Source organism: Catharus ustulatus, chromosome 12 (genome assembly GCF_009819885.2).
Source record: "Catharus ustulatus isolate bCatUst1 chromosome 12, bCatUst1.pri.v2, whole genome shotgun sequence".
Lineage (NCBI taxonomy): Eukaryota > Metazoa > Chordata > Aves > Passeriformes > Turdidae > Catharus > Catharus ustulatus.
This window is the reverse complement of record NC_046232.1, coordinates 5,110,610-5,138,415: the sequence shown is the minus strand read 5'-3', so window position 1 is coordinate 5,138,415 and position 27,806 is coordinate 5,110,610. Positions and strand designations below refer to the sequence as shown.

General features: G+C 42.2%; 1 protein-coding gene across 3 annotated transcripts in view; it reads right to left on the bottom strand.

Moving 5' to 3' along the window:
- The window catches only part of ANXA2 (annexin A2), a 37,049-nt gene extending 10,386 nt beyond the window's left edge, over positions 1 to 26,663 (bottom strand). The window contains exons 1-3 of one of the 3 annotated variants that reach the window (XM_033070423.2): positions 26,575 to 26,663; positions 9,132 to 9,191; positions 5,443 to 5,542 (exon numbers count right to left, since the gene is read on the bottom strand). In XM_033070423.2, coding sequence (XP_032926314.1) covers positions 5,443 to 5,542; positions 9,132 to 9,179 — 148 coding nt within the window. In that variant the 5' untranslated portion in view covers positions 9,180 to 9,191; positions 26,575 to 26,663. Of the gene's footprint in view, positions 1 to 5,442; positions 5,543 to 9,131; positions 9,192 to 12,661; positions 12,751 to 13,485; positions 13,537 to 26,574 lie in introns of those variants that run through there. The other 2 variants (XM_033070424.2, XM_033070422.2) reach the window with 2 other exon arrangements.
- Positions 26,664 to 27,806: the final 1,143 nt, after the last annotated feature.

The window sequence follows — 27,806 nt, the reverse complement described above, 5'->3', positions numbered from 1 at the left end:
TTTCTTGTCCCTGCTTTTGTATCAGGATGCTCCCCAATACTCCAAACACAGCACATGTGCTGTCTGGAGCAGAGCTCAGCACCTCTGACTAGTTAGTGCTGATCCTGTCCTGGCCATGGGGAAAAAGCCACCAATAAAAAGGCACCCAGACTCCTGATGGGATGCAGATCTTTGGACTCACCTCAAAGTCTAGTTTGTGACCATTTCTATCACTCTGTCTTGTGCTTCACCTGTGTGTCTGTGCAGTAGTTCTCAAGTACTCAGAATTCTGCAAAAAGCTGCTCAAGAACACAGACTTTAAAACTTACTTACGTACTTACTAAATCCTGTCCTGTTATGTTAGTTTTGAATTAGGATTTCTTAATAAAGCAGTTATATTTTTTATTTAAGCCATTTGATCCATCACTCCAAACACAGAAATGGCAAAATAAACCAGTATACTTAATTCAGTATGCTTCAGAGGCTCAAAAGACAGAAGGGATTTTTGACACTGGAAGAATTAGGTATGTCTGCTTCTTTTTGCAATCACTGGAAGATCCATGCTGAGCCGTAAGTGGCACACCTAAAGGATGTGGATGCCCAAACTCCCAACTCACCTTTTAAGTAAGTGAGCTACACATCTGCAAAGGTTTAGTTTTAAGGGAATCATTCCAAATCCATGCACTTCAGTGCAACTGTCAGCTTTTGAAGTAAAGAGGTGGCTCTAATCTAGAGGTCAGAACAAGCCCAGAGCTTCACCTCTGTTCTCTCTGTTCAATAAAAATACTATGAATATCTTCTTTCACACTTGCATACACATCAGTGTAAAAGATGATTTCTTGATAAAAATCCCGAGAAAGTAAGCACTGGATCAGATCCCTGCCAGAATCCAGCTACATTTCCCTGTTACCCAAAGTGACCTGAAACAAAGAACTGCAACAGATAACATAAAAATGAATCATTAAAGTAGGAATCTTGCAAAAAATCTTTTAGCCCCTAGCTGCAGAGTCTAAAATTGTAAGTCAAATCCAAAAATTCTCTCTCTTTCTTCACCACATTTTTCATGATGAAATACTACGTTTGGTAGCCTCGTGTCCTGAGCTTGTACTGAGGCAGACCTACATCAGTGTTCTTACTCACACAAGCTTGGCCTGCAAATGATGCCATAAGGCCCTGGAAAGCATCATGTGTCTAAGTTACAAACTCAGAGTTGAAAAAAGGCTGACTGCACATTTCAGCCATAATCTACTCCCACATACTTTAAAGTGTTCCCACATTATAAGAGAAAACAAATTCTCCCTGTCCAGAAATGGCCACACACAGACATTGAGCCTTTCAGCTGTTGCAGGCCCACAGCACAAGCCAACGTCTGAAGCTTTTTAATAAATTCTGAATTTAAACCATTCTTGGCACTCAAAAAAGCAAATGATATTTTCAAATTGTACCACAATTGCTGCAGATTAGAAGCCCACCAATGCCTGACTGTATCCAAGTTTCTTATGTACATGCTATGGAAATATGAAGTTAACTCACTGCTCTGGCATTCAGTGGAAAGTAAGTGCTTTTGCTTCATTCACACTTGGGAATCATGCTTCATGCACAGGATGCTGACTCACAGCTGCTGAGGTGGGGCAGAGCAGGACAGCAGCTCAAACACTTTCCTTTGCTAAAGTCTCTGAAAGCTTCAAGGCAACGAAATAGAGTTTATTTCCAAATTTATTCTGGCTAGGCAGATTTTATCCCTGCATTTCTATCAATGGGGAATGGAAAGGAAAATTCTGCTTAATAACAGCTTTTCTTGTGAAAGAGGCAATGTAATGGCATTGGTAAGCTCACAGTGTTGGAGCTCAATCAGCAAAAATGAGGAAATGAACATGAATGGGGTCAAAGAGAAAAATTTAGATAAAACAAGACCATAATTTCAGCTCTGTTATTTTGCTCAGCAAGGGTTCACCAAACCCAAACCATGTTGCAATTAAATATTTCTTTAGTGACAGTTTTAATATTTGGAATGTATGACTGATATAGTTTGGTGGATTTCAGGCATTGCCCTCTCTCACCAGTAAGTCACCGGATATCCTCTAAAAACTTTTACTTCATAATCTTTAAAACTCTGTCAAAATGTATGGGCATGTTGGATATGCTACATACACAGAAGACCTTTCTGTAAAAGTGAATTGACTGGTTGTCATGCCATCATTGTTTTACCAGTTTCTGGATATAATGAATTTATTACAGATCTGTGTTCTAAGCCCTTATCTACAACAATCTTGTGCATGAATTCTGCCACCCATAGAATAAAAAAGTATCCCATGAGACCTCAATAGAAGGCTGCAAGTAACAAATATTCACAACCTAGTCTGACAAAATTATTTAACAAGTACTCGAGACACACTAAGTGTCAAGGCTAGGAAATAACTCTGAAACAGAAAAGAGACACTTAAACAATTGTCTTTGCTACAAGAAAAAAAGAAAAGGAAATCTAAGCTCTGTTAGTGTCCTTCCAGATAGTTTCTTCTGTTTAGGTTCATGTACATCAGCTAATCTATACACAGAACACAGCAGAGCATTATACAGAAATCAAACAGCTTCTTGTCCTATGCAGCAAAAAGCCAACATTTACAAAGGACGTGCCAAGGCATTAAATGAATTTGAGGCAGAAACACTAAAGAGTATAAAAATGAAACATAACCACAGCATTTATACTAAAAGGGACAAGCCAGAACTTTAACAAATTATTTGCATTACACAGCCTCTAGCTTGAACAATTGCTAACTACAAGGTTTTATATAACCTGGAGTAATTCTTGCACTTTTCGCTTCCTAGGCTGGTGGATATATACAAACCCCCTACATTTAATTCAGCTCCACTCCACGCCCTGAAAAGGGCTGGACAATGTATTTTTGCAGTATAGTTTTTGCAGGTAGATGTAAGCCCAAATAAACACATCACAGTATTTTCCAGAGGTCCCAACAGATGGCTTAGCAACCTCTGAGGAGTTAATCTGAAGAGTGTGAATGAATGCTGAAATATTTAGATATCACATAGAGCAGAACAGTCATGCACTCTGCCCTAGATCTTTCCCCTAAACCAAATATACAGCTGCTGTTTAGGCAGTAAAATAAGTTTTAGCCATTTTACACAAGAATCACTAAAATGGAGATTCGTGACTCTGATTCTGAGACACAGCTGGTTAATAATCTAAACGGTAACTCTCGTAAACTGGCCTGCCCTGATGGCAAACACCAGACTTCAGGCACTGTTTATATAAGGTATAGCCAGAGATAAGACTCTACAAGATATCATTTCCATGGCACTGCTGTAATTTACAATATACTGGAAACACTGCTTTGGTGAGCATGAAATCCAGGCCCATTACAGCATGTACAGATCTCAATTTTCAACACGAAGGAAGCCCAAGGGTTCAGATACCAGGTGTGCTTTTATCCCCTAGAGCATAAAGGCCCCCAAATGGTCCTTACATGCTTGGGGGTTTTTTTTTAAGTTTTCAACCACAAACCAGCTTGCATATAGCTCTAACTTAACCTGTCTCACTGTTTTAAAATTAGCAAGTCATATTCCTTTTCATCATTCTGTGATGACTTACATTGCTTATGTCTACTTCCCACAAACAATGCAAACTAATTGCTAGAGAAATGCTGAAACTTCCTAGGAAAATGGTAGCTGTTGTGGATGTTTGTTCATTATGGGTGTTACATTTTTAGTTCAAAAACTACTTAGATATTTCCCAGAATTATTTTAAAACTTTTTCTTGCAGGTAGCTCTTCCCATTGCTCTTCATAAAAACCAGTTCTTGTCTGGATGAGTTGGAATTTTCATTTGAGGAAAAACCCTACATATACTTTAGAGAGCTCACATTTTATCAAATCTTCTGAATTAGTAGATGAAAATACCCTGTTCCAAAGCACTCTAAGTGCAAGGAACCAGTACCTGGAAGAAAGATCCCAACACTCTAGTTCTTAGTTTCCCACAAGAATACTTCCTTTGTGAGATTCTTAAGGGTGGAAGATCCAGTAACAAAACCACAAAGAGATTTTCCCTTTAAAGCCACCTTCCCAAAATAAGTTCTGGGTAACAAACTAATAAGCAGAGACAAGCTTGGTCCTACAAACATGCAGGTCCATGAGTAAGTTCCCTATTATTCACTCAGAGACCTGGAAATCATCTCTCTACTGAAATGCTTCCATGTAACTTCACTGCTTATCTTTGCTGGGACAAAGTGGAAAGACAACATGACCCTGACTTGCATGACTGGAAAAGCTTTTGTACTGCCTAGGATATTGCAATTTCCCCTTTGCAATAATTCGCAGTTTGAGAGTTCAAACATATAAATTTTTACCTATCCTGAGAATCTGATGGTGTATTTGATTTGTATATGTGTATTTGTCTAGATTTGCCCTATAATCAGAGCCACAAAAAATTATCAAGTCTAGACAAAATTCTACATATATACAAAGCATCTGCTGTCAAACCTGATTATATATAGAACAGTTAAAAAAAAACCCCAAAAACATAAATGATTCAAAATCAGAACTGAACCCACTTGAATAAGGAATTTCTCCAGTTAAATTAAGAAATCTTGTGAAAGAAACCCCTTTGCTTGTTATGGAGAGGATATATTTTACATTTTATAGCAAGTCAAACACATGCTCTGCTGGCACTGATGGAAACATTTCTGTCTGATGAGAAACTGTTTAGCTTTCAAATTTCTCTCTGACATGAAGGCAAAAGACTTGCCCGTTCCAGCTACACCCAGCTGTTGCTCCTCTGGCCTGGAGCAAGTGTGGAAAGTGTGGCACTCCCTATCCCAGGACTCAGGAGTACCACCAAGGCATTACTTCAGAGCTGTAGTTCACATTCCCTGCTCTCCTGATAGTTTCAATATACCAGAGGGAATAACCCAGCCCAGAGAAGATCTCACATTGCCCTGTCCCTGAAATACCACAAACTTATTTCAGAAACTAGTTTTTAGGACCTTCTTTGACCCCAAATTAATATGAGATAAATGAGTTTTATCACCCCTATGCAGCTGTCTGGAGAGCTGAAAGGAAGAAGAAATGGCCAACCCAACAATCCAGTAGAACTCCATGATTCAGAGCCCACTCCCAAATCACTGCCAAAGGAGCTGACACTTCATTCTCAAGTGGCAGAAAAGAAGAAGAATTTGAAGTCAAGAGAGAAAAAGTGGACACTTCCAGTGATAATCTCAACAACTCATGGCTACAAAATTAAAAGCACATTCAAAGCATGCACTTCCAGGGTTCAAAATCTAACTTGGTCAAGATTTCATCAGCGCAGTCCGAGGAATCCAACACCTCCTAAAGGAGGGATCCTTGAGTAAGGATACCAAAATGTTGGTGTTGAGACACAGCCCTGTTTTGTTTTTTGCAAACCAGCCTTCTGCCTTAGCATGGAATGGAAGCCCCAGCCCCTCCTGCTCACCTTTGGTCTTGATGGCTGTTTCGAGGGCTGCAGCATCCCGGTCAGCATCGAAGTTGGGATAGGCCTTCACTGTGGCATATGCACTTGGAGGGAGAGAATGCTGGAAGGAAAAGAACAAAAAGAACCAAAAAATCATTCAGAGTTAAATTGTGCAATTGTTCCAATTAATAAAACACATGACTCTCAGTTATTCAGCCCAATGTTTAAATGCAAGAACCACCATCAGGTATTTGTGAAAACAGAATTCTACTAAGACCCACTGAACTGTCTTCTCCTCAAGTGTATTGCCCAGAAATCCACTCACAACGTGCTTACTATGACACAGAATAGATACAAATAGATATTTTATTTAATGCAGCAAAAACCCAACACCTTTCACCTTCACTCACTAAACTTCAGTATTCTAAAATTGGGAGTTTTCTGGCTACATCTGAAGGAAAATGACTACAGGAAGCTAATTCTAAGAAAGTTAAAGTTCCACAGTGTTTTAGATTTGATATTTTATAGGCTGCAAAAAATTAAAAAGGAAATTGAAGATTAACAACGATAAAGTCAGAAAAGGTTTTGTGCACTATCTCATGAACTTTAAAGGCAACACCAAAAAAAAATCTATTTAAGGCCATAGTTCTAGAAAGCAGAAATTAATCATAATTTTTTGAAACTCTTGGCCTCCAGATCCTTGCTTTCAAAACCAAATGACATTTCAAATTCCCTCTGCTAAGAGTAAGAGGACTTGCAGGTAAGCTCACTTAGTAAACAGATGCAACAGTTTCCAAGGTACCAGATTTTATCAGCTGTTTGTTATGGTCCACTCCTGAGGATTATAGCTGCAAAGGGAGGGTGACCAGAACAGAGATTCAACTCTTCTCAGCTGCTTCAGTGCAAGCTAACAGCTTGTTATCACCTCCCACGGCAAGGTTAAATTAAAGCACAGATTTTCATACAAGTAGCTGGGTAATATTCACAAATCCCACTCTGTGAGTTAAACTTCGAAACCTAAACCTCTGGCAGAGAGGCAGAGCTACTAGCACTTGAAATTGCCACAGCCACTTCCTAAGTGAATGAACAACTAAGTTTTCTTGGAAAAGATCCCCAGAAACTTTTGTTTCTATCTCTAACTCCAAAAGGAAGCTGGGTTCATGAACAGAACTAAGATACCCTGAATACCCCTGGAAAATACTTTTACATGCAAACTTTTAAGAGGATAGGTTTTAACTAAAAAATTCCATGGTTTCTGACTACTCTACCCCTGTAGAAGTCATGCTGTTCTGTACAGATTCCTCTGGCAGCTACCCCTGTGCCTTCTGGAGACAGTCTGTTTCATGCTGTGGAGATGGGAAGTCAAAAAAGCACCAATAAACTGACTCATTTTCTTTTGTCTCTTACCATCAGCTCAGTCCAGCAAAGTGGCCCCAGTTTGGCCCAGAGCCACACCAGAAAACACAGCCTTTCCTTTTAGTGGATCAAGCTGGCAATCAAAACAGTAAATGGAGCCATGCAATGCAGCTGCAGAGAAATCTGTATGCCTGAAAGATTCCTAAGCAGACATCCATCATCCTGGGGCACTGCTTATTAACCAGCACTCTAGATAATCTGAAACAAGTCACCTGGTGACCTTAGCAGCTGGGTACCTCTCCTTCACTCAGCTCTAAATATTTTCTGAGTAACTGGGATGGAGTAGTTTACTGTAAAGATGATAGCATACACTAACAAAATACACAGCATATTTGCAATTTGGTGGCCATTTTTCCTCTGTCTCTCCACTCAAGGCATGTACCAAGTCAGACTGAGTTTCCCTGAGAACCTGACAGGTCTTATCAGGGGATTGCCTCTGAAAAACAGCCATTTAAATTCCAAGCTATTCAATTACTCTGGTACACTTCTGTATCACAGTACCAGTACTGTGTATTTGTAGACAAGACAGCTTTCAAACTGACTTTCCATTTAGTTCATTCTTTACAATGTGACAGTAGAAGTCCAGATAATGTGCAACTGCACCACCTATCTGGGCCAAACTAAAGCAGAGAAATTGGTTTTCTCCCTATGCATTTAGTGTGCTTTAGAGGTCCTCCAACTGCTTTACTTCCTCTGAGCCTGACAAATTTAATCCTATTGGGAAACATGAGGGAGAAGCAAATATCACTGACAGCTGCAGAGGCTTAATTTAACCTAAAAACACCAGGACTCTTTCACAATTTTTACACCTGAGTATTCTGAGAATCTTTCTGTACTCTTGTGGAGAGATGCAGAAACTGGGAGCACAGATCAACCCCAGCTGAAATCCGTCCTCTCCTGAAAGGAAGGAAGGCTGAGGCAATCAAGTCCTTTACTTTACTCAAATCAGCAGCAGTACCTCTGCTGCAGAGCACAGGACAGCCCTGGGGTTCAGCCACAACCATTCTATACCCTCAAGGTTAAAAACTTTTTTAAGAAACATTGGTGGCCCAACTACTGTTAGTTAATTTGCTAAATCATTGCTTAGAGGAACTGGTCTAATGCTGCAGAGCTACACAGGCCAGCTACTCAGTAATTCTGAATTCCAACTTACAGCACAAACCAGCTGCCTGAGCCTTCTTACACTCTGCAGCAGGATTTCTGATAGAACAGTGTTCAAATCTGACTTCTGCAACTACTTGCAAGCATCAAGGAAGAAACATTTCTGCCCATGAGAACAGACTGCTTAATTATTATTACAAAAGTAACCCTCCATTAAAATACACAACACCATGAAAGCTGAAGATTTGACTGCTTTTGCACTACAAAACCAGTTTTACCACTTACCTACAGTGCACTGGCCAGCTCTTTGCAATAGCTTTTCACAAACATAGTCTGGTATAATTGATTTCGCAACAAGTAACAAAAACTGGCAAAACTATTGCTTGTACCAAGCTCAAATCCAGAGCTGTCAACTGTAAGATTTATATGTGTAGCAAGTTCATTAGAAATGTGATGAAATAATGCATGGATAGGATTCACTTCCCCTTCAGTGACAATCACAGAACCACAAATTAATGGCATGATACGCTGATACCACACTGGTAATCTACCATCTAACTGCAATTTAAGAAATCAAACAAAGACTGTGACTTTCTGGTATTTCAATAAAACTATAAACTGAGTGCAGATGTGGAGAAAAAGAAACAATCCATAAAAAAACAGAAAATGAGAAAATAAGTTTGAGAAAATAAATTTTTTGAAGAGCTGGTTTGGATTTGGTGGTACCCATTACAGGAATTAGATCCCCAATATTTCTGCTCTCATAATGTTCTCCATTTTTAACTGGAAAAAAAAAAGAAACTCAGAGGGTATCAGCAAAACCAAATATATTTCCATCTTCTGTTCTCATCCTTAACTCACTTGTTCCTTTGGAAGAAAGAGGGACACAGATGCAAACCAGCCATTGTTTGACCTGTGATCTCTTTGATAAGGCCCAGCAGGAGGATACTGCTCGTGCTGCTGGCCAGTTAGAAGAACTCTCATTAAATCACATAACTGTCCTATGGTTTACAGCTGGTTGTGGATGAAAACAAATCACTGCTGATTAGGTTTTTAGCCAATAAAAGTTTAAGAGATGTGTGGAATCTTGTAAACTGCACAGCTCAGAAAAATTGTTAGTGCAGAATCCTGTAAAAGGAACAAGATGAGATTTAAGTAAAACAAACTTTTCTTGTTTAGATAATAATACTTACATCTCCTTCAAGGCTGAGTTTGCTCAAAATTTCATGAACAGTGGACATCTTGAAAGAATACTGGAGGAAGAGAAAAAAAAGACCAAGTAGATTTAAATATATTTACAGTTACACCAGTCTGGAAGCATTACAGCACAAGTGGCAGTCCAATGGATCTGCTAATACCAAGCAGGAAAGAAGATTTAAGAGTTTCCAACTATACCACCATTAATAATGCAACAAGAGATCTTCATTGCATTGTATAATAAAAATTCCTTAAACAAGCATTTATTCTGCATTTTAAATACTTGAACAGGAATTTGAGGATCTCTGCCTCAGAAACAGAACTGCCTAAACTGAAAACTCAGGAAAATTATTCAGAAACAACATAGCTCAGTCCAGCTCAAAGTGAAAGAATAGCAACAAGTAGTAGAATTTAAATCACATGCCCAATCCCTCAAGTACTCAGGAAATGCAGTGGAATTATTTCTTTTCTTTCAGGCATTTTACAAAATCATAACGCTGTCTAACTCTAGATGCTGGGCCTTGTGGTTTTGTTGTAGCTTTCCAGAACAAACAGCACTTAGTAACACGATTATCAGAGATGAGGTAGTAAGGACTATCTCAAAATGGTACCTCCAAGAAGAAGAGCCATTGTGCCAAGTTAATATCAATGCTCCATTGCCAGGATCTGAATAACATCTTCCTTGTATATGTAAAAAACCAGGGAAAATCCCAACCCTGAGATGGATTATATATATTGCAGAAATAAACTAATGTGATAAAAAGTTACAATACTTCACCTTTTTTAAACTCTGTTTTCTGGTCTTCTTGCCAGAGTTGTATTACTGTTTCAATGGAAGGGTGTCTCAGTTTAGGAACAAAGGTTGCAAGCCAGGGGCAATGGTTAAAAGGCTTGATGCATTCCCAAAACCCTGCTCTCAAATTTCTCTACAGAAAGTACAGACATTGCAACTCACATTGCTATCCAGTCACCCAGGATGCACCTGCAGCAAACATTACTTGCTGCTGAAAGGAAAGCTTTTTTCCAAGGACCTCTACATCCAGTGGCAGAGAGCATTAACAAACAGGGAAGAGAGGGGAGGGGAGGGGAGGGGAGGAGAGGGAGAGGGAGAGGAGAGAGGAAGCAGCACCTCAAAATCAGTGACATTCCACTAACTGAAAAGTGAACCTGATACCAAAATTGCCCTGTTTTCAGCTGGGTGCCACACCCTTCATTTCCACACTGTCACCGGTTTCCCAGTGCAGTTACTTGGCTCCATGCCCCCCTAGACAACTCCCAGCTATTGTGCAGCCAGTTCTGGCTGTGTCCTTTCAACTGGTTTTCAATCCTCCACCAGTCACTCTTCTGATAGGATGGGGCTTTCCTCAGTACCAGCCACCTAGGCCAATTTCCCAGACAAACCAATCCCCTCTCCACTCAATGACCAATTAAGAGCTTGGAGAACCAGAAAAGTCTGAAATAGTTTCATGATAATGTTGATCTGGTTAAAATGCTAGGGAAAAGTGTGTGTGGGGGGGGTTTGTTCGTTTGTTTTTAATGAATTAATTTTAATTTTAGCTCCTGTAAAGAGAAAAGCAAAGAAATCTTTACTTTGGGCAAAAATAGCTAGTGCTACAAGAATAAAACACAGCAGCAAAATTACAGTACTTTTGTAGTCTAACTGCTAACCCAGGCCTTTAGACAGGCTGCAGAAGTTGTAATAGGCTGTTATCTGCTGCTGGCATTATTAATCATGCTGCTTAGAGGGGACTGATATATATTCCTGAGTTATGGAATTCCTAATGCTTCCGCATCATAAAATGAAGAGCCTGTCTGTGAGACCTTTGTACTCTGACAGTATTTCAACTATTACCAAAGATAAGCAACTGAAGTCCTTTAGTCTTTTCTTGTCAAAAAGAAAACACCAGTGAGAGCTGAAGCAAAGCAACTGCAGCATAACCTTTCACATGAAAAAAAAGTAAAAATCACTGAACAGCTTTTTGCAATTAAAAACCACACTGGAACAAAACACGTGATCAGAGTCCAGGAACAGAACTAACACACCCTCACACAGAGCTGGAACTCCAGGTTCATATCACCAGGACACAACAATGCTATAGCAACTGACTGCCCAAGCAAGCTGGCAAAAGAAAAAAAAAAAAAGGGGGAGCTCTTGCAAGAATTATTGCAGAGAAAGAGTTTTTACCCTGAGAACAAACATAGCTCTTGTCACACCCTGCTCTGTAAAGCACTTGTATTTGAGAACAGACTCTCACTGTTCTCTGATGGACTGATTTTATCTGATGTAGTTTTGACAAGTTCTGGATGGGTTTGAACACGTAAATAGAAAATACTTGCACTGGCCTGTTCTTCCTTACACTGAAAGGAATCAAGTTTTACCTTCCAGCTGTAAGCCAACACTTCAACACCTTAAGGCGTTTCTACAACCAATTTCTAAATGCGCATTACACAATCTGAATCATATTATTCTGCTAAAACAGATGACATGTTTTGACCTCAGCCCTCCCCTAAAGCACTGGTTTACAGGTGTGTTATCATATTGGCCCAGTCTCTATTCACCAACTTATCCCTGAAACTCCATGGTAACAAAAGAACAAGTGTTTAAAAGCAGCCCCAGATCGTGATTTCCAGGGCCAGCTCATACACATAATGGAAAAAACCCCTGTGTTCCATGGAAAAGTTTCAGGTATGCACAAACAACTGCATTGCTCAATAAGCAGAGTTAGCATTTTAAGAAGCATTTATTATAGTAGGCAGAGATGTTGAGCAAAGGGTGCTCCCAGACATGTGAGACAAGGAAACAGCATCCCCAGAGTGAGAGAATGGAAACTCTTCCACTTGGATCACATTTGTGTCCAAAAGCTAGGGCAAGCCTGTTAACAGAAGAGATGAGGGAGAGTGAGGAAGACCTGCAGCATCTGCTGCAAATGAACCAAGGGCTCAAAATCATTCATTTATATATAATGCTAAGCAGGAGTAAAAATAGGCCAGGCTGCATCTCCCCAAACCACCCAATAAGGTTTAGTACATCAAAACCCATTAAACTGCACTACCACAAACATACTTGAACCATTTTCTTCCGCAGGCATTGCTAACAATCCAGGAAGTTCCATTCCAGGGAAATACCATGTACATACAAAATTAAAGACTTTTGTTTCTTCAAATTCAGGTAATTCTCGCTTTCGAGACTTTACAATAAAACTTCTTTGGGTTTGGGTTGTTCTTTTTTTTTGTTCATCAAGGCAAACTACACCAAATATTGGCCAATGGAAACCCACTAGGGCTGCTGATCAAAACCAGCTCTAGCAGCAGAAGGCACACACAGGGATGAACTGGGGCATACTGGTTCCAGGAGTCTTTCACTCTTGACCTGTACATCGGGGTCTGCACTTCCGTGCAGATATAGCATTTGAATATGAATATAAGAACTAATGTTAAACAGAAGTAAATGCTGCCACACGAAGCACACAACTCACTTCTGCATGACTATCCTGAAGTAATTTCATTTCTCTTTCAGTTAAAATACCTGGTAACATTCCTCTGCCCTGCCTCCCCTCCTCACTCGAAGCGGTGTCCGAGCTGACTGACAATCCCAGAGGTAGCAGCAGGATCTCCGCAATTCCGCTCATGTCCGGGTAGAGGCAGAGCCACGCCCGAGCCCGGCAGGGCGAGCGGAGGCGCCCGGGGCTCCCCGCGCACCGCGGGGCAGCGCGGAGAGAGCTCCGGGCACTGCCCTGCTGCCCACGCCAGCCGCGGCCGCGCCCTGGCTCACAAGGGAAGGGAAGGGAAGGGGCCGCTGCCGGGGCGGGCTCGGGGCTCCGCCGTGTCTGCGGGAGCAATTCCAGCCTCGCCCCGAGTGAATGAACACCGCCTGCAGCGAGCCTGGCTGGCCGGCACAGCTCCAATCCGTGCCTCCGCGCCGAGAAGCCAGCGTACAGCATCATGCTCAACCCAGCTGAGCCTTTATGTACCTTAACGACGAGAAGAAATCACTATCCGGGGAAGTTTGAATAAGTTTGGGACGGTTCCTCTTTCCTGAGCGCTGTCGCCACACCCAGAGCTGCTGCGGGGCGCACGAAGCTCCCCGAGGGGCTGCCTCGCCCACGGCCCCACCGTCCCACCGTGGAACCGAGCACAGAGGAATGACACGCGGGCAGGGCCGGAGGTAGAGGAGCGGGGTGCGGGAGGGGTGCGGCTGCTGCAGCCACCAGCCCGCTCTGCATCCTGCCCGCTCCGCTCCCGCTCCGCTCTCGCCTCGGCAGCGGCTCCGCAGCGCGACCGCGACCCCACCGCACCCGGCCCGGCCCCGCACCCGGCCCCGCTCCGGCCCCGCTGCCGCCGAGGGCTCACCTGGCTGGGGCGGGCAGGGTGGCTCTGGCGGCAGGGTGGCTCTGGCGGCGACTCGGGCGGCTCCTCGGGCGGCTCTGCCAGCGGCTGGGGCCCGCAGCACTCCGGGCGGGGTTTTGTAGGGCCGGGCGGGCCCTTCCCTCCCCGGCTCCCCCCGGCACGGCGCTGACTCACCCGGCCGCGCCCGACTCCGGAGCAGGATGGGGACAGGGACGGGGTGGGCGAGGGTAGGGCAGGAGCAGCCTCTCCCTCCGCACCCGTGCCCCGCCGGACGCCCAGAGGGCTCCTGAAGTTGCGGAGGCGCCGGGAGCAGCGCCTGGGGCTGCAGGGGCCGGGGCTCAGCCCTCACCCTCCGGCCCCGCTTCTCCACCGGCCCGCTGCCTGCCCGCCCTGCAGACGGACCCCCCAGCGCCTCCCGGAAAGGCCCCAGCCCCTCGCCCCAGCGCTCCTGGTGCAGCAGGTGGCTGCAGCCCGTGCTCTGAGCTCCTCGGAGCTGTGGCAGTGCCGGGGCTCTGGGGCACAGCATAGCAGCCGAGTCCAGGTGCCCAGCACAGGGCCCAGACCCCGAACGCCCCCGGCCCCAGCAGGCTGGGCACTCCCTGCCCGGGTGAGAACCGGGCTCACACACAGCAAACCAAGATCCCTACAGTGCTCAGGTGGGGCCCAGCCTGCTTCCTGCAAGCCATGCTCAGAAAGCCTAATTGATGTCTAAGACAAGCAATAAATGCTAGGAGAATGAGACACAAGTTCTGCTCTGAGGCTGACTCAATCATGCTCAGATAACCCGAACAGCCCTGCCACACCCAACACAGGGACAGCAATCCAACCTTCTCCCAGCCCGAGTAGTGAAAACTCCATTATAAAGTCCCAGGTGTTACACTTGTAACAAAAGACAAATATAGTTTAAAAGTATTTGCAGACTTTAAATTGATCACTTGAGATGACTTTCACCTCAACAGCATGGACAATTTAAGGTCATCCACGTTAAATACTGCAGAAAAAAGCAAGCGCTCCCCACCCCCAATATAAGCAGTTATTCCTGTAAATTCAGCTTGGTTTTCTTAATCCCCTGCAGGTGAATAGATGTACACAGTTTTTTCAAGAATCGACCCAGTCGATTTGATTCTGCAGAGATACTTGTCTCTGCTTGCTAGCAGAAGTATTTTTTGCAGGCATAGACAGAGATGGCAGACACGGGATAAAAAAAGTTTTAGGCTTAGCCAGGTGCATAAAAACAGCAGCAGCAAAAGCTGGCAAACACGAGAGAGACAAGAACACAGAGACACTAATTTCTGGGATGAAACAAGATCAGCAGTACAAAAAGAGAGAAATATTAGGAAATATTACACTCAACTTCAAACATGGAGGCAACAGAGTGGACACATGAACTGGTCATTCCAGAAGGTGAAAATAATGTTAATACACCTTTTCTAGTTAAACAGAAGTGACATGAAGGGGAGAGCTACAGGAAAAAGTGTATCATGGAGCAGTGTTTTGTCAGAAAATGTCAGTGCCAATATTACACTAGTTTTGACAAATTAGCCTTGTTTATGGCAAGGCCACTGTGGTTATTTCTGTGTATTAAGGAACCCATCTTTCAAAATTAATTCCTGGTTATCCCACTTCAACCAGTATCTGTCACTAACAGTTAAATAATTTTCCCCTGCTTTCAAGTTTCTTAGAAAAAAAATCACTGGCAACTTGGAAATGTTATTCACAGATCAAAAATACTTACAGTCCTAGAAGTAACAACCATTCTGTACTGCAGTATTCATTAGAGCCTTTAAACAGGGATATGCAGCCAGAGAGCTAATTTGCCTCCTAATGGGTGCATAATCCCTCAGGGAACAGTTTTTCTAACTCCCATCTCTTGTCAAACATTCTTAATACAAAAGTTGAAAAGCATAACCACAACACCCTCAGCTAAAGAAAGTGTTTTCAACATATACATTGCATTTTTGCATACAGTCTGCTGAGTCACATATTAGAATTGAGGAAGAACATAATCATTCTTTAATAATTTATCTTTCAGTCCTATACTGCAGCCTGTTTCAATGACACTACTACTTCCACTTCCTTAGAAATTTATCTTTTTAACAATTCAATACTTAAAATATGAAGTAGATAATATACCACCATTAATTTTGGCTAACTACACCTTCATATGAACAGTTTGCAATAAGTTTTATATCAAGTGAGCTATTATTACAAACAACAGCTTCAGAAATGTCTCTAACATACAACTCAATCATCAGTTGCTCAACCTCAGAATCACACACTGACCTCAGTTAAAAATAGACAGGAGCCTCTCTGAACTTACACAAACTTCAGGGACTGATGAAGTGATTTCAAAAGAAAAAAAAAAGATTGACAATAGAAAAAACCCAGTATATTCACAGTCATGAAGATACAAACTTACTCAAACATGTTACAAATTCCCTCAATTGCTCTCTGTATATGTAGGTCAATTGACATCAAATGCACTTATCCCAGCTGGGGAATTTAAGTAGTATGAACAGCAGACAACACAGTCATGCTTTTGGCAGAACAACCAAACCCTAAAAACAAGCCATTGATCCTGCCCATAGAAATGTTATATATTCTTCATACCTTCAAGGAAAATGTCTGCAAAACCAGTGATTTAAGGAAGGCAGCAGTCAGAGTGAGCAAACAGGAAAGCCTCCTCTTATCTGCCAAACAGGGAAAGGGAATTAATTAATGGGAAAACAGCAGCCCAGTGCCAAGAGTATCACTTTTTAAAATGAGACCACAGCCTGTCATATAGGGTATTTCTGAGGATTTACCCAGAATTTGGAGGGTCTGTACAGCACATTGTATGGGTTGGTCCGAAGGTTCCCTGATCTGCCTTATGACCATCATCAGAGACTGAGACCCCAGGACCTCACCACTCGCTCTGGCCTGGCTGAGGTGGATGCTTGCCAAGGGAGCACTGTGTTTCTATACCTGCTTCTCAGGGCAAGGGGCCTCTGCACACAAGTCCATAAATCTCCCCACCTTTTGGCCAGAGGCCCTTGCTCTGAAAAAGGACTATAAAGTGATGACTTTCTGAAGAGACTTTGAGATCCCTTTCCCCCCATGGACAGCAGACACATCTTTGGCTGGACCACAAGGACGTCATCCCATCTGTCGGTAGCTATTCCCCATCTCTCTCTCTCTCTCTTTATACTCTGTTTCCTTCATCTCTCTCTCCCTTCTACCGCAAAACTGAGTTGTTGGCACTCAATAAAGTGCATTGCAGTTTGCTGTTGAATAAAACTTGAGTCTCCTGCTGTTTGTCTTTTGCACCCTGAGATCAAATGATCATGAGTCCTGCTCAGGTTGAGCAGATCATGACACCTGTTCCAAGGGCTTCTGGTCCATGACCACTGCTCCTGGCACCACTGTCAGCTTTAGGATGGATAAAGGGCTGAGACAAGCACTGCACTTACTGCAAGCCCAGTGTCTTTGTGTCTGCCTTACAGGTATTTACTGGAAGAAACAGGCTTCAGATAGTAAGTCAGTGCCAAGAAAGGTTTTCAATTTATTTTCACATTGTTTGGCCCCTGCACTTCCTAGAAGGTGATATTTTAAATTGCCAGCAACTTGTTCAGCTGCAATTTCCTGTTTGGGACCTGGCTCTTGCATGCTGACCACAGCAATCCAAGAGAGCACACTTTGCTTGGCTGGGGCTGCAAAGAGTCCTGTGGATGGAAAAACAAATATAATTGTGCCAGCTTCCCATTCTTCCTTCTGACTGTTCTCTGTGATTGATCTTCAGCCTCTAGTCTATGGACATGCTGTAGGTCCATTTGTTCCATCCTCTCAGTGATATTACCATTGCCAACTCTTCCATTCTTTTGTTATTGCTTAATATTGTTTGATACTAATTTTATCTCTTTTTTCTCCCTCTTTCAGTTCAATATACCATCTTCTTCTACCTCACCAATATAATTTTTTCCTGTCATTATCTTATCATATTACTGAAGGCTTGATGTGCTTAACTTGAACACTCAGTTTAAGTTCCCCTCTGATTCAAATTTATCTTTGCAATAACAGCCTTGCATATTGGGTCACTCCAGCTGATTTTTCTCTCCTATTTTGCTTCTCCATCTACGCAGATCTTGCTCACCTCTTTCAGGATGCTGTCTACAAACAATCAACACTGCATTAATGCTGGAGGTATGAGGGACACAATTCCGTCAATATGCATTGCCTACTTAAACCTGTTGCTTCAATGGAAAGAAAAAGAGAAGGGAGGGAACAGAAGAAAGGACTTTCTGGTCTAGGTGTGACTGAGCCTCTATTTAGTGTTGCTTCCTGATTGTGTTGCAAGAGGATAATATAAATTCCATTCTGATAAGCATATGGATCAGGCAGACCTCTGGGAGTTGCTTTTGCATCTTGATTATTTGTGTCTAATTTGGGAACTGCCATGATACAAATACACACAGATTTGTTATTACCTCTCTGGTAATTACAGGTTACAAAGACAGTTAAGTATAACTTCGAAGTTGTGCTAGTTCAGTTCCCAGGGTAACAACTTGGAAAGTTATTATGTTTACGGCTACAGATGAAAGAAGGAAGAACTCCTGCTCAGCACATCTACACTCTATTAGCAAAACTCCATAAACACTGAATGGGTCATTTTGTTTGGAAGAAGGGGAGTCGTGTACTGGGTTGTTTGGATTTTTGGGGGTAGGGTGGAGGGAGTTTACTCTAAATATTACAGAATTGTAATCCCATATTTTTGAAAAATAGACTGAATACCAGAATACCAATGCCAACTTTTATCTAACACAATACAAGAGAACCAGACATCTTGTTAGGTGCTCCACCTAACAACCTAAGCCCTCAGATCAATTCTATTCTGTGCACTCTCATTCTTACACTACATGCACATTCCTGCACAAATGTTATTCTCCACTCAGAATTTAATTTACTTGAAATAATCCCTTTTAAAAAGCAAGACTTAATCTCTGGAATGATCTTCTGTGTTGGCCAGATCTCTAGTATTTTGTTACTTGTGTATTCTACAAATGAAGCATTATAATAGGTAAGGTGGCTGGCATTGGCTGGTTCAGTCTGGGAACAGAGAGTGAATGCAGGCATAAGCAGTGTGCTTATGAACAGATCATGCAGGTTAAACGCTGGCTCCCTGGGCTGCCTGCCTTGTAGTGCTGTGGTTTGCTGTATGATCTTAGACTGTTGCCTTCTGACTGATCAGGCCCCATCTTTCTACTGTTAACTCTTCAAAGCAAAGTTGAAGCACTGCATCTGCTAAAGAAAATGGTAAACATTAATTACTTCATCAAGATACAAAAATAAATTAGACTCATCAAATTGTTTCCAGTTCATCGTCATCTGTTTCACACAAAGTCTGTTACAAGAAAGGTGATGCAACCTTGTTTAAGGGGTGTATTTTAGCAATCACTGTGTTTGACATGCCCTGAAGTTACTTCCCATGTAGAATCTCCAAGTGCCTCACACATAAGAGCCTGACAGTAAATGCTCCTCAGAGCCAGTGAAACATCTGCCTATCCACCAGATGGCTGCATCTTGAAGGTGATGTCTAAAAGCTTCCTTTTATATCCTGACACTGTTTCATCGCTGGATTTGCCTTTAGCTACTTCTCAACTTTGTATATGTGAAATAATTGTCTGCTGTTCAGTACCCCTCTCCTCCACCTTCAAGAATATTTGACTACAATCTTAGCTTGAAGTCTAACTTATGGTCAACTGTTTTCTTAGTTTGAACTCTAACTTATTTTCAAATATTTTTTTCCTCAGCAGTGTAAATAACACCATCATCCTCATTCTTCTTTCAATCTCATTGGATCCTTTGGCCCCAAGCCTATTTGCACAAGGAGTTTGCCTCCACAAAGAATGAGATGGTTGAGTGACTTTGGATCCCAAATAAAGACAAGGGAGTAATGAAACAAAATATTTTGTAAAATTATAGTTACAGTCAGAAAGAAACTCCTTTAGATACCCACAAAAGCTAACAAGCAAAATTGTCCTGGGACATACATACAGCCTAAATAAAGTCTCTATCGCTTGGCAAAACTCATGAAGTTTACGTCACTGTGGTGCAACCCATTGCACTGGCTGTCCACTGTTCAGGGCAAACAAACAACAAGGAATCATCTGTGCTCTGTCAAGGTGCTCAGAAGGAAGCAAAACCCCTTTATTAGTCCCACCAGCTGACACAGCTAACATGGGCCACCAACTTGAAATGTGCTGTAGGCTTTTCCTCCTGACACAGTCCAGGCTACTGCACCTTCTTTCTTCTGTTTGGCATGAGAACTAGAGTAAGCCAGAGAGGTTTGCACAGAGACACAGAGACACAGTGACACAGAGATTCAGCCAGGAATGTGCATAATGAACAAATATAAACCAGTAACTCAGATAACAAGTGTAGCAAAACCTAGGAAAGTATCTCCTCTGGCATGTGTTTCTCATGAGTATTACTTGTATCTGGAGCTCAAGCCCATTTCCAACCTCAACTGTGAATCACTAGCAGTTTGGGTTTTCAGTGTGCCTCATAGCTGTAATCATCCAGTGACTAGGAGAAGTCTCCTAGATACACACAAACACAGAAATGAAACACTTGCCAAACTCCTTGTTCTGGTACTGGAAGTCTTTACATTGAATGAAAGAGTGGCAGGAAACAGTCACTATGTGTGTAACCACGTTTCAGTGCATTTCAGTCCCTGGGGACTTCCTGATGCCTGCCTGCCTTTTCACACGAAGATCACCATGCAGTCTGAGGCAAAACCAGGACTGTAAAACCTTGTCAGATAATAAAGTTTACTTTCTGTTCTCTGATTATCATGAATATCCTCAACCACAGTTTAATGTACTTTGGGTTGCAGAGCTGTAGTTCCATCTGAATCCAGGTATCATGCTGTCTTTGGTCCTAGAACTAATCCTTTAACTGGCTAAAAAGATAAAATCTCTGAGTTCAGCTTTCTCAGGAATATCAGCACAATGCTGCTGGTATAAACAGACCACCAGTATACATTCAGGGGAGATTTTGAACCCATTTAGATATCACAGTGCTTAAAACTATCACAGCTGCCAGCTCTAAAATAATGTTCCTCAGACAGCCACCACACTGGAAAACTGCAGAAAATATTACCAGTGCACATAAGAGCCCCTGACATCATCTAGAACAGAGCAGCATGAATAATCACTGCAGTTTTTGGCCTGTCTTGCCAAAGAAACAGCTACAAAAGCTGGAAGCTGCCAAAAGTCCTCAGGGATTTTTTTCCTAGGAATAGCGTTAAAAGCTTTAAGTCTGTTCTGCTTCATTGTTTCCCATCATTATGTGCTCTTTCCACTTTAGTGACTCATAACACAAACAGTCCCATGGCTTGGATTAGTCTTCTGGCCTCTGCCAAAGTACTGGGGAGGCTGTCACACCTTAAATATGTACCTAAGAATCCTGGGGAATAATTCTGAAAGGTTCAAGGAATCTAATTAAGCACCACCTGAACTTTAAAAATGCTTACAGACCAGGCTCCTATGGCAAATCCACAGGCTGCTAACTACATACTGCAAAAATGATCTCCTTGGTGTTTAACATCATGCCACCTGTGAAATGAGCCAGGAAAATGAATTTTAAAATCATTTACAGTGAGAAGTTCATTGAGAGAAGTTAACATACAATTTCTACCAAAATCTAGAACACAGCTGGAAATTTTCAATTAAAATCAATGATTCTGTTAAATAGCAAGAAAGGGATTGTTTTGTGGCTTGTTTTCAAAACACATCAACTTTGTTTTAGTACAAAATAACATAAACCACAAGATTTTGAGAAGTTCTTGCATGATCTGAACTTCATTACCTAAATTAGGAACAGCTGAGGTACTAGCTGGGAATGAATGATGTCTTTCAAGACAAAGGAATGTCACAGATTCCTAATTACACAGTACTGTCTACACTGATGTTTTTGTTGCTCTTTCAAGTGGCATCTCGAAGCTTTAGAGAAAAATTAAGGTTAGGAAAGTTGACTTCAAAAACCTGTTGACTGAGTGGCTGCTACCAAGAGATTAATTTCTGCTAGGCAGGCTAAGACTTGTTTTGCCAGGTCAGAAGCACAGTTCTGAATTCTAAAACCAGAGATCTCTTCCTCTAATGAGTAAGAAAATTGTTTTACCATGAAGTACACATAATACTTAACATTTTCTCTCCTCTGTAGATAAGCCTTCAGTAAACACTTCCACTGGAGCTGGGTAACTTTCAGTGCTGTGTCCTGCACATCAGTAGCCAGTGCTCACATCAGGGACAGGTGAGGAGACAGAACAAAAGGCAGCAGTGCCAACACAACTACAGATTATTTTCAAATAACTTCTCAACACTAAGGTCTATTTTTCTAATGCTACTACCCCCCAGGAAGTTATTAATACAAGAATGAGCAGCCATCAGTGTGTACAGAATAACTGAGTTCAGCAGAGGGAAGAGCCCAGCTGTCTGATCAACAAGGACAGACACGGAAACCCAGCCAGCAATCATCCATGGACCAAAGAAAGCCTTTGGGAAGGTTTTGCCAGTACAAAGAAACGTGTACAACATTTTATCTTCTCAGTTTGTCTGTCTGGGCTGGTAGAAAACCTATAAATGGAAGACAACCTATTTTTTTGATAACTAAGATGTCTTGTGAATTATCTTCCCTGAAGAGGACAGGAAACAAACTTATTTATTCATGTATCCACACACAAATTTTCTGCTTGTTATTTAAACAACCGAAGAGGCTGGTGACAGGCCTACTGGCCCACAAGATGCTTTTACTCCAGATATATCAACAATATCAGCACAAAATTCTCTCCAGGTTTCTCAACCTCCATGTGCTGCTTTTGCACTAAATGAGTTACTCTAATCAATCTCACTGTGCCTTCTGCTTAGGTTATCTGCAAACAAGCCGAAGAATTTCAATTTCCATGCGAGTACAGTAATTTCACGAATACAAGCCGCAGCAATTTGACAAAAATTTTGGTGGAAACCCGGAAGTGCGGCTAATAGTCGGGTGCGGCTAATATATTAATAATTTTCTGGCATTTACAACCCCAGACGTGCCAGCCAGAGTGCCGAGCCCCCGGCCAGTAAAAGCCGGCATTTCGCAATTGTTACAGTGTTACTGTGTTGCCCTGGCTCCCTGCAGGCAGCACGGGGGGCGGGGAGAGAGGCGGGAGAGCTCTCTTCTTCCCTCCTCTGCTGCAGCCCAGGGGAGGGGGGGGGGGGGCGCCGCCATTGCCGCGGCTCCGGTAGCCGACGGGAGCCCCGTGCCGCCATTGCCGCGGCCCGGGGAGGGGGGGCAGTGCGCGCCGCCATTGCCGCGTCTCGGGGAGCCGACGGGAGCCCCGCGCCGCCATTGCCGCGGCTCGGGGAGGAGGTAGGGTGCTTTGTCCGCGCCCGCCGCCGGCGCCGGCGCCACGGGCGTGGGAAAGCTCCGTCCCCGCCCGCCGCCGCTGCCGTAGGAGCGGGGGAAGCTCCGTCCCTGCCTGCCACCGCGGGGCAGCGCCGACCCGGGGTGACCGAGCCCAGGGGCAGCGGCGGCCGGCCCCGAGCGGCAGCACCGTGCTGGGCCACCTGGCCCCGTCAGCGGCCCCTAGCGGGCCGAGCCTGCACAGCCTTAGCTCAGCCAGTAAACCCCGCCCTCCCGTGGTTCTGTTACTAATTGCACGCGGGTCCTCGCTGCGAACGACAGAGCGGCTTATATTCGTGTGCGGCTTATCTATGGACAAAAACCGAAATATTTGCCAACACCCAGAGATGCAGCTTATATTCAGTGCGGCTTGTATTCGTGAATTTACTGTACTTGTTAATTCACAAATGGTTACAAAAGTTATTGAAAGTAGCATGTGCAGCTTTGCAGTAACTATACCTCCTTTTTATTTGATTGCTCCTGCTATAAACAAAGAATATCCAGAGAGCTGCACAAGGTTACTGTCCTCCTGTCAGTCAAGGGAACAGAACTGCAGTTAACTGCAAGGTTCTGAAATAAATAGGTTTTGACTGCTGAGGTAGCTTTTAACTACAAGACCTGCTCAGCTATGGGCTTCTGACAGCTTTTTCCTTCCCTCTTTTTTCAAGCTCAAATTTAATCCAATCATTAAAATATTTGTTGAAGTGCTCTGTCCGCTTGGCAGCATAGCCCACATGACACAGAGTGATGGATTACTTATTTCAGCACGAATTTTTTTTGGCATTCCTCCTGGTTTTTTATTTTGAATTGTTTGTGCAAAGATTTGGTAGGTGGAGCTTTTGAATCAATTGCAGCAGACCTGGCACAGGGTGGCACTCACGCTGTTCACTCAAATATGGGATAAACAAATTTTAAAGATAAAAATCATGAACAAACATGAGTTTTCAACCTTTTCAAGGTTGCATCATTATTCCAAATTGTTTTTCAGTTATGACATTAAATTCTAAACAGGTATTCTCATTTTATTTATAGATGCTTTAAAATAGTTTCTTAAAGAAGCATTGATCTCAGCAGGAATTTGACTACACTGACTCTTAACATGGCTATTTCTAATTTTTTTTTTTTTTCAGGAAATCCCTGTATGCTCTCTATAAGCTCTATCTATGCCAAAGTATATCAGAAGAAGCAAGAGAACTTCAGCAAGAAAGGCTATGCTGTATAATTCCTTTAAAATCACAGCAGAACGCACTGCAGCAGCATACCTTAGGAAGAAGGGAGCAGAAGTCACAGCAAGACTTTCTGTTGGAGCTGTTTGGGAAACAGTTGAACTCTCAGGCACACAAATGCATCCCCCCATCAGGGAATTAATCTAGAAACATAAATTCCAGCTGAGAATACGTGCTGCCAGCAACTGATTCTGGGCCCAGATGTACAGAATTTGACACTTTTTCCTTCAGGGTCTGAAAAAGCACTAGAATGGTCAATACCTTTCTTTTCTCACAGCTGATCACCTAAAGGTACTTGCAATGAACCTACATATAAACTCTGGAAGTCTTTATAAGGAAATACCCACACTTTCTGTGTTTGCACACAGGATGGTATTTTAACTCTGTGACCTCCCCAGGAACAACTTTAGTACATGTGGAATAGATGGGAAAGAGCCTTCATTTGGCATTACTTTATCATCTTTGATGCTGTTTTGTGGAGGAATTCATGAGCTCCTTTTCTACTGAAACATACAAATCTAACTATTCTCATTGACTGCATTTATATAATGTTATCAGCATTACAGTACCAGAGAGTCTCATGGGTTTTATTTCTTTGAAGGCATTAGCTTCTAAAAGCCTGAAATTATGTAAGAATTCAGGACTGTGTGGACAAGGTAGTGGTGGGTAGTGGACAGGGTGTCTATAGGTGCCACTTCAAAGTAAAATTCTAAAAATACAATTTCAGTTACATGTCCTTGAGTATCAAAAGGCTTGAAAAACTCAGAAGTATTTCAATGTTTATTAACCTACAAGTATTTTAAAATTCTAGACAACCTTTGTTCAAAGGATCCTGACGATACCTGCCATGGTAGAGCTTGCTCTTTTCTTTCTTTCCAAACTGTATTCACTTAGCAGTACATGAGAAATGAGAGGCTTGTGGTATGTGTTTGTTCTTGAGTTACAGGCAGGTAAGGTGACATTCCTGGCCACTCATGCTGCCATACAATAAAGCAATTTCATGCACAGGTGAAAAACTGTTGAGCCAAGTACCTCTGAGTAAGTTTTAGTGAAATCTATTCATGTATGCTTTGGAATAGCTGGTTCTGCACTGCAGTGAGAGCTATCCTGTACAGCTGAAGGAAGCAAAGAGGCCAATTAGATTTTACAGCTTTTTTCAACATTATCAGTATCCTTTTCCTTCTGGCTCTTCTTAAAAAGGACATTGCCCATTTCAAAAAGTAAATAAATACTTTTCCTCTCTTAGGGCTATCAAAAATAGGAAATATACACTTGTAAAAACATGCTGTGAATACTCAGAAGGATGTGGTTGCTGTATTTCATTGTAAGAATCAGAGCAGCTGTCACTGGGGTCTATAATATCCCCTCCCTTCCCTACATAGTTACTGCTACCTCATGTTTTTTTTTAATACTGAGTTTGAAGTGACACTGTTCTAATATTCATTGAAATATTTTAATCACAAACAATAACAAGACAGTTTTCTCTACTACCTCTACTGTTGCATGTCAGACAAAGCTGCCATGCTGTCTTGGGGAAGAATGGGGCTTTCAGGCCTTTTCTTTTTTTCACCCACTGTTAGGCATCGATACTGATAAATGCCCTGAAGGCTGCACTAGCACTGCTATATTTAATAATCATTACACTAAATTATTCTACTATTTAAATATTGACAGTATATTTTAGTTCCATAAAAACAACAAAAAATCCCTCAGCAAGGTGTATCACCATGTCTCCTCAGTCCTACAGCAAGATGGGGACTAACTCACCTTATAGACACAGCCATAAGTAACAGCAGCCTGAGATTACCTACAGACCTTCATAAGGCTCAGAATGGCTTGAACCAGCTTTCTGCCAGTGACAATCTTCCATCTACATTAAGTAGGGCATAATTCAAATGCTTTATGCTTAAACAGACTGTCACCTGGCCATCAAAGGTATTTTCTGGCATTGAGAAGGAAATTTAATTTGAGGTATATAACACAGCACTGTATTTTTGAAAACATTTTAGTGCAATGATTTGGACATACAGGAACAGAATTTGAACTTGCAAACAAAGTTTAAGAATCTCTGTAGAAAAATAAATTTTAAGAGCAACTAAAAAAAAAAGGTGAATATATTTTTACTACAGAAAAATCTAACATACCAAGCAATGACAGTGTTTCTGGGAAGGACTGTACCTAGGCTACAGGAAAGGACATATTTTATTAAGAGCATAGTTATATAACTCTTCAGAGAAGCATCTGAGAAAGTTACATATGCAGACTTCATCAGGGGGAGAGACTGAAAATGGTGCAACTTCTACCAGTAGAACTAGAAGCAAGTTTAAATGCAGGTCAGCATTACACATTCTGAAAGATTACACCTGATCTGACATATATATTCTTTTGGAAACAGGCTGCTATTTAAAACACATGGCAAACAAATCAGAAGCAAAAGAAATACCTCTTCAAATGTCTCAATAACTGCAATAACTTCACATCATGGAGGTGGGCAGAGTCCCTTGCTGTTGGCATCTCTCACCTTCCAGCACCAGGATGGGTGACTGGTCACTTGGTCCTTGTTTGCTGTGCTTCCAGCTGCTAGGCTATATTAGAAGAGAAAAAAAAGCAGCAAATCTTTCCTAATACATTTTACATAGACAGCTTCTATTGTATTCCTAGAAGTGTTTGCAGTCAGACAGAAAAGATGAAGAGATTTAGCCAATCACATACGACAATGGAAGCAGTTTATCAGTGCATAGTGCAAATGATGTTTAAAAACTCTCATTACTACAGAAATAAAAAAAAAAGTCAGATTTCAGTCAATAGCCCATTCACACTAACATAAATAATTGATAAAATTCCATGGTTTTGCACACAGGCCAACCAGTCACCTCAGTGCTAGGTCACAATGTCTCCTCCAGTCCACCAAAGCTAACTTCAAACTGTCTGAACACCAGAGAAAGCCATCAACTTCATCTCCTAACAAACACCAGTGATTGGGGAGAGCCAGACATCCATCAGTGATCTCACACAGTGTGGAACACCTCAGAGGCTTTCCTCTATTTCTGGTGGTTTGTAGCTCAATGCTGAACCAGAAGAACTGGTCATGGACAGAGCTCCTCGGGGTCTGGCACTACTCAGTATTCTTAGGTCAGTTGGATAATGTGACAGAATCAATTTTCCCTGATTTTGCAGATGACACCAAATAGGCAGAAGAGGGAGGTAGAGGGGATATATGTGCCATTTTTCAGAGAGACTTGGACAGCCTGCCTGACCAGGCTAACAAGAATTGCAGGAGCCTTAGCAGAGATGAAGTCCTGCACCCACAATGTAACAATGCCAACCAGCAGCAGCAGCACTGGCTGCTCCACTGCAGCTCTACAATTAGTACACTGTAATTAGTAATATACACTGGTAATACAGCAGGACCAGAGACACATGAACAAACAGACCATGCATTTCTACCTCATGAAACTGCATTGGGAAATCAAATTCCACACAAGTCTGGCAAAAAGTTTTATGTATACAAATTGAAAACTGCCTTGAATCCCCAAGACAGACTCAGTTATCCAGGAAAAATGACTCACAACTAAAGTATTCCTATTATGAGAAGTCACTAAGGGCATTTAGGATTTTGAATCAGAACTATTTGTAAATTGCAGACACAAGTTCAGCATGTCAATCGCTTAATAC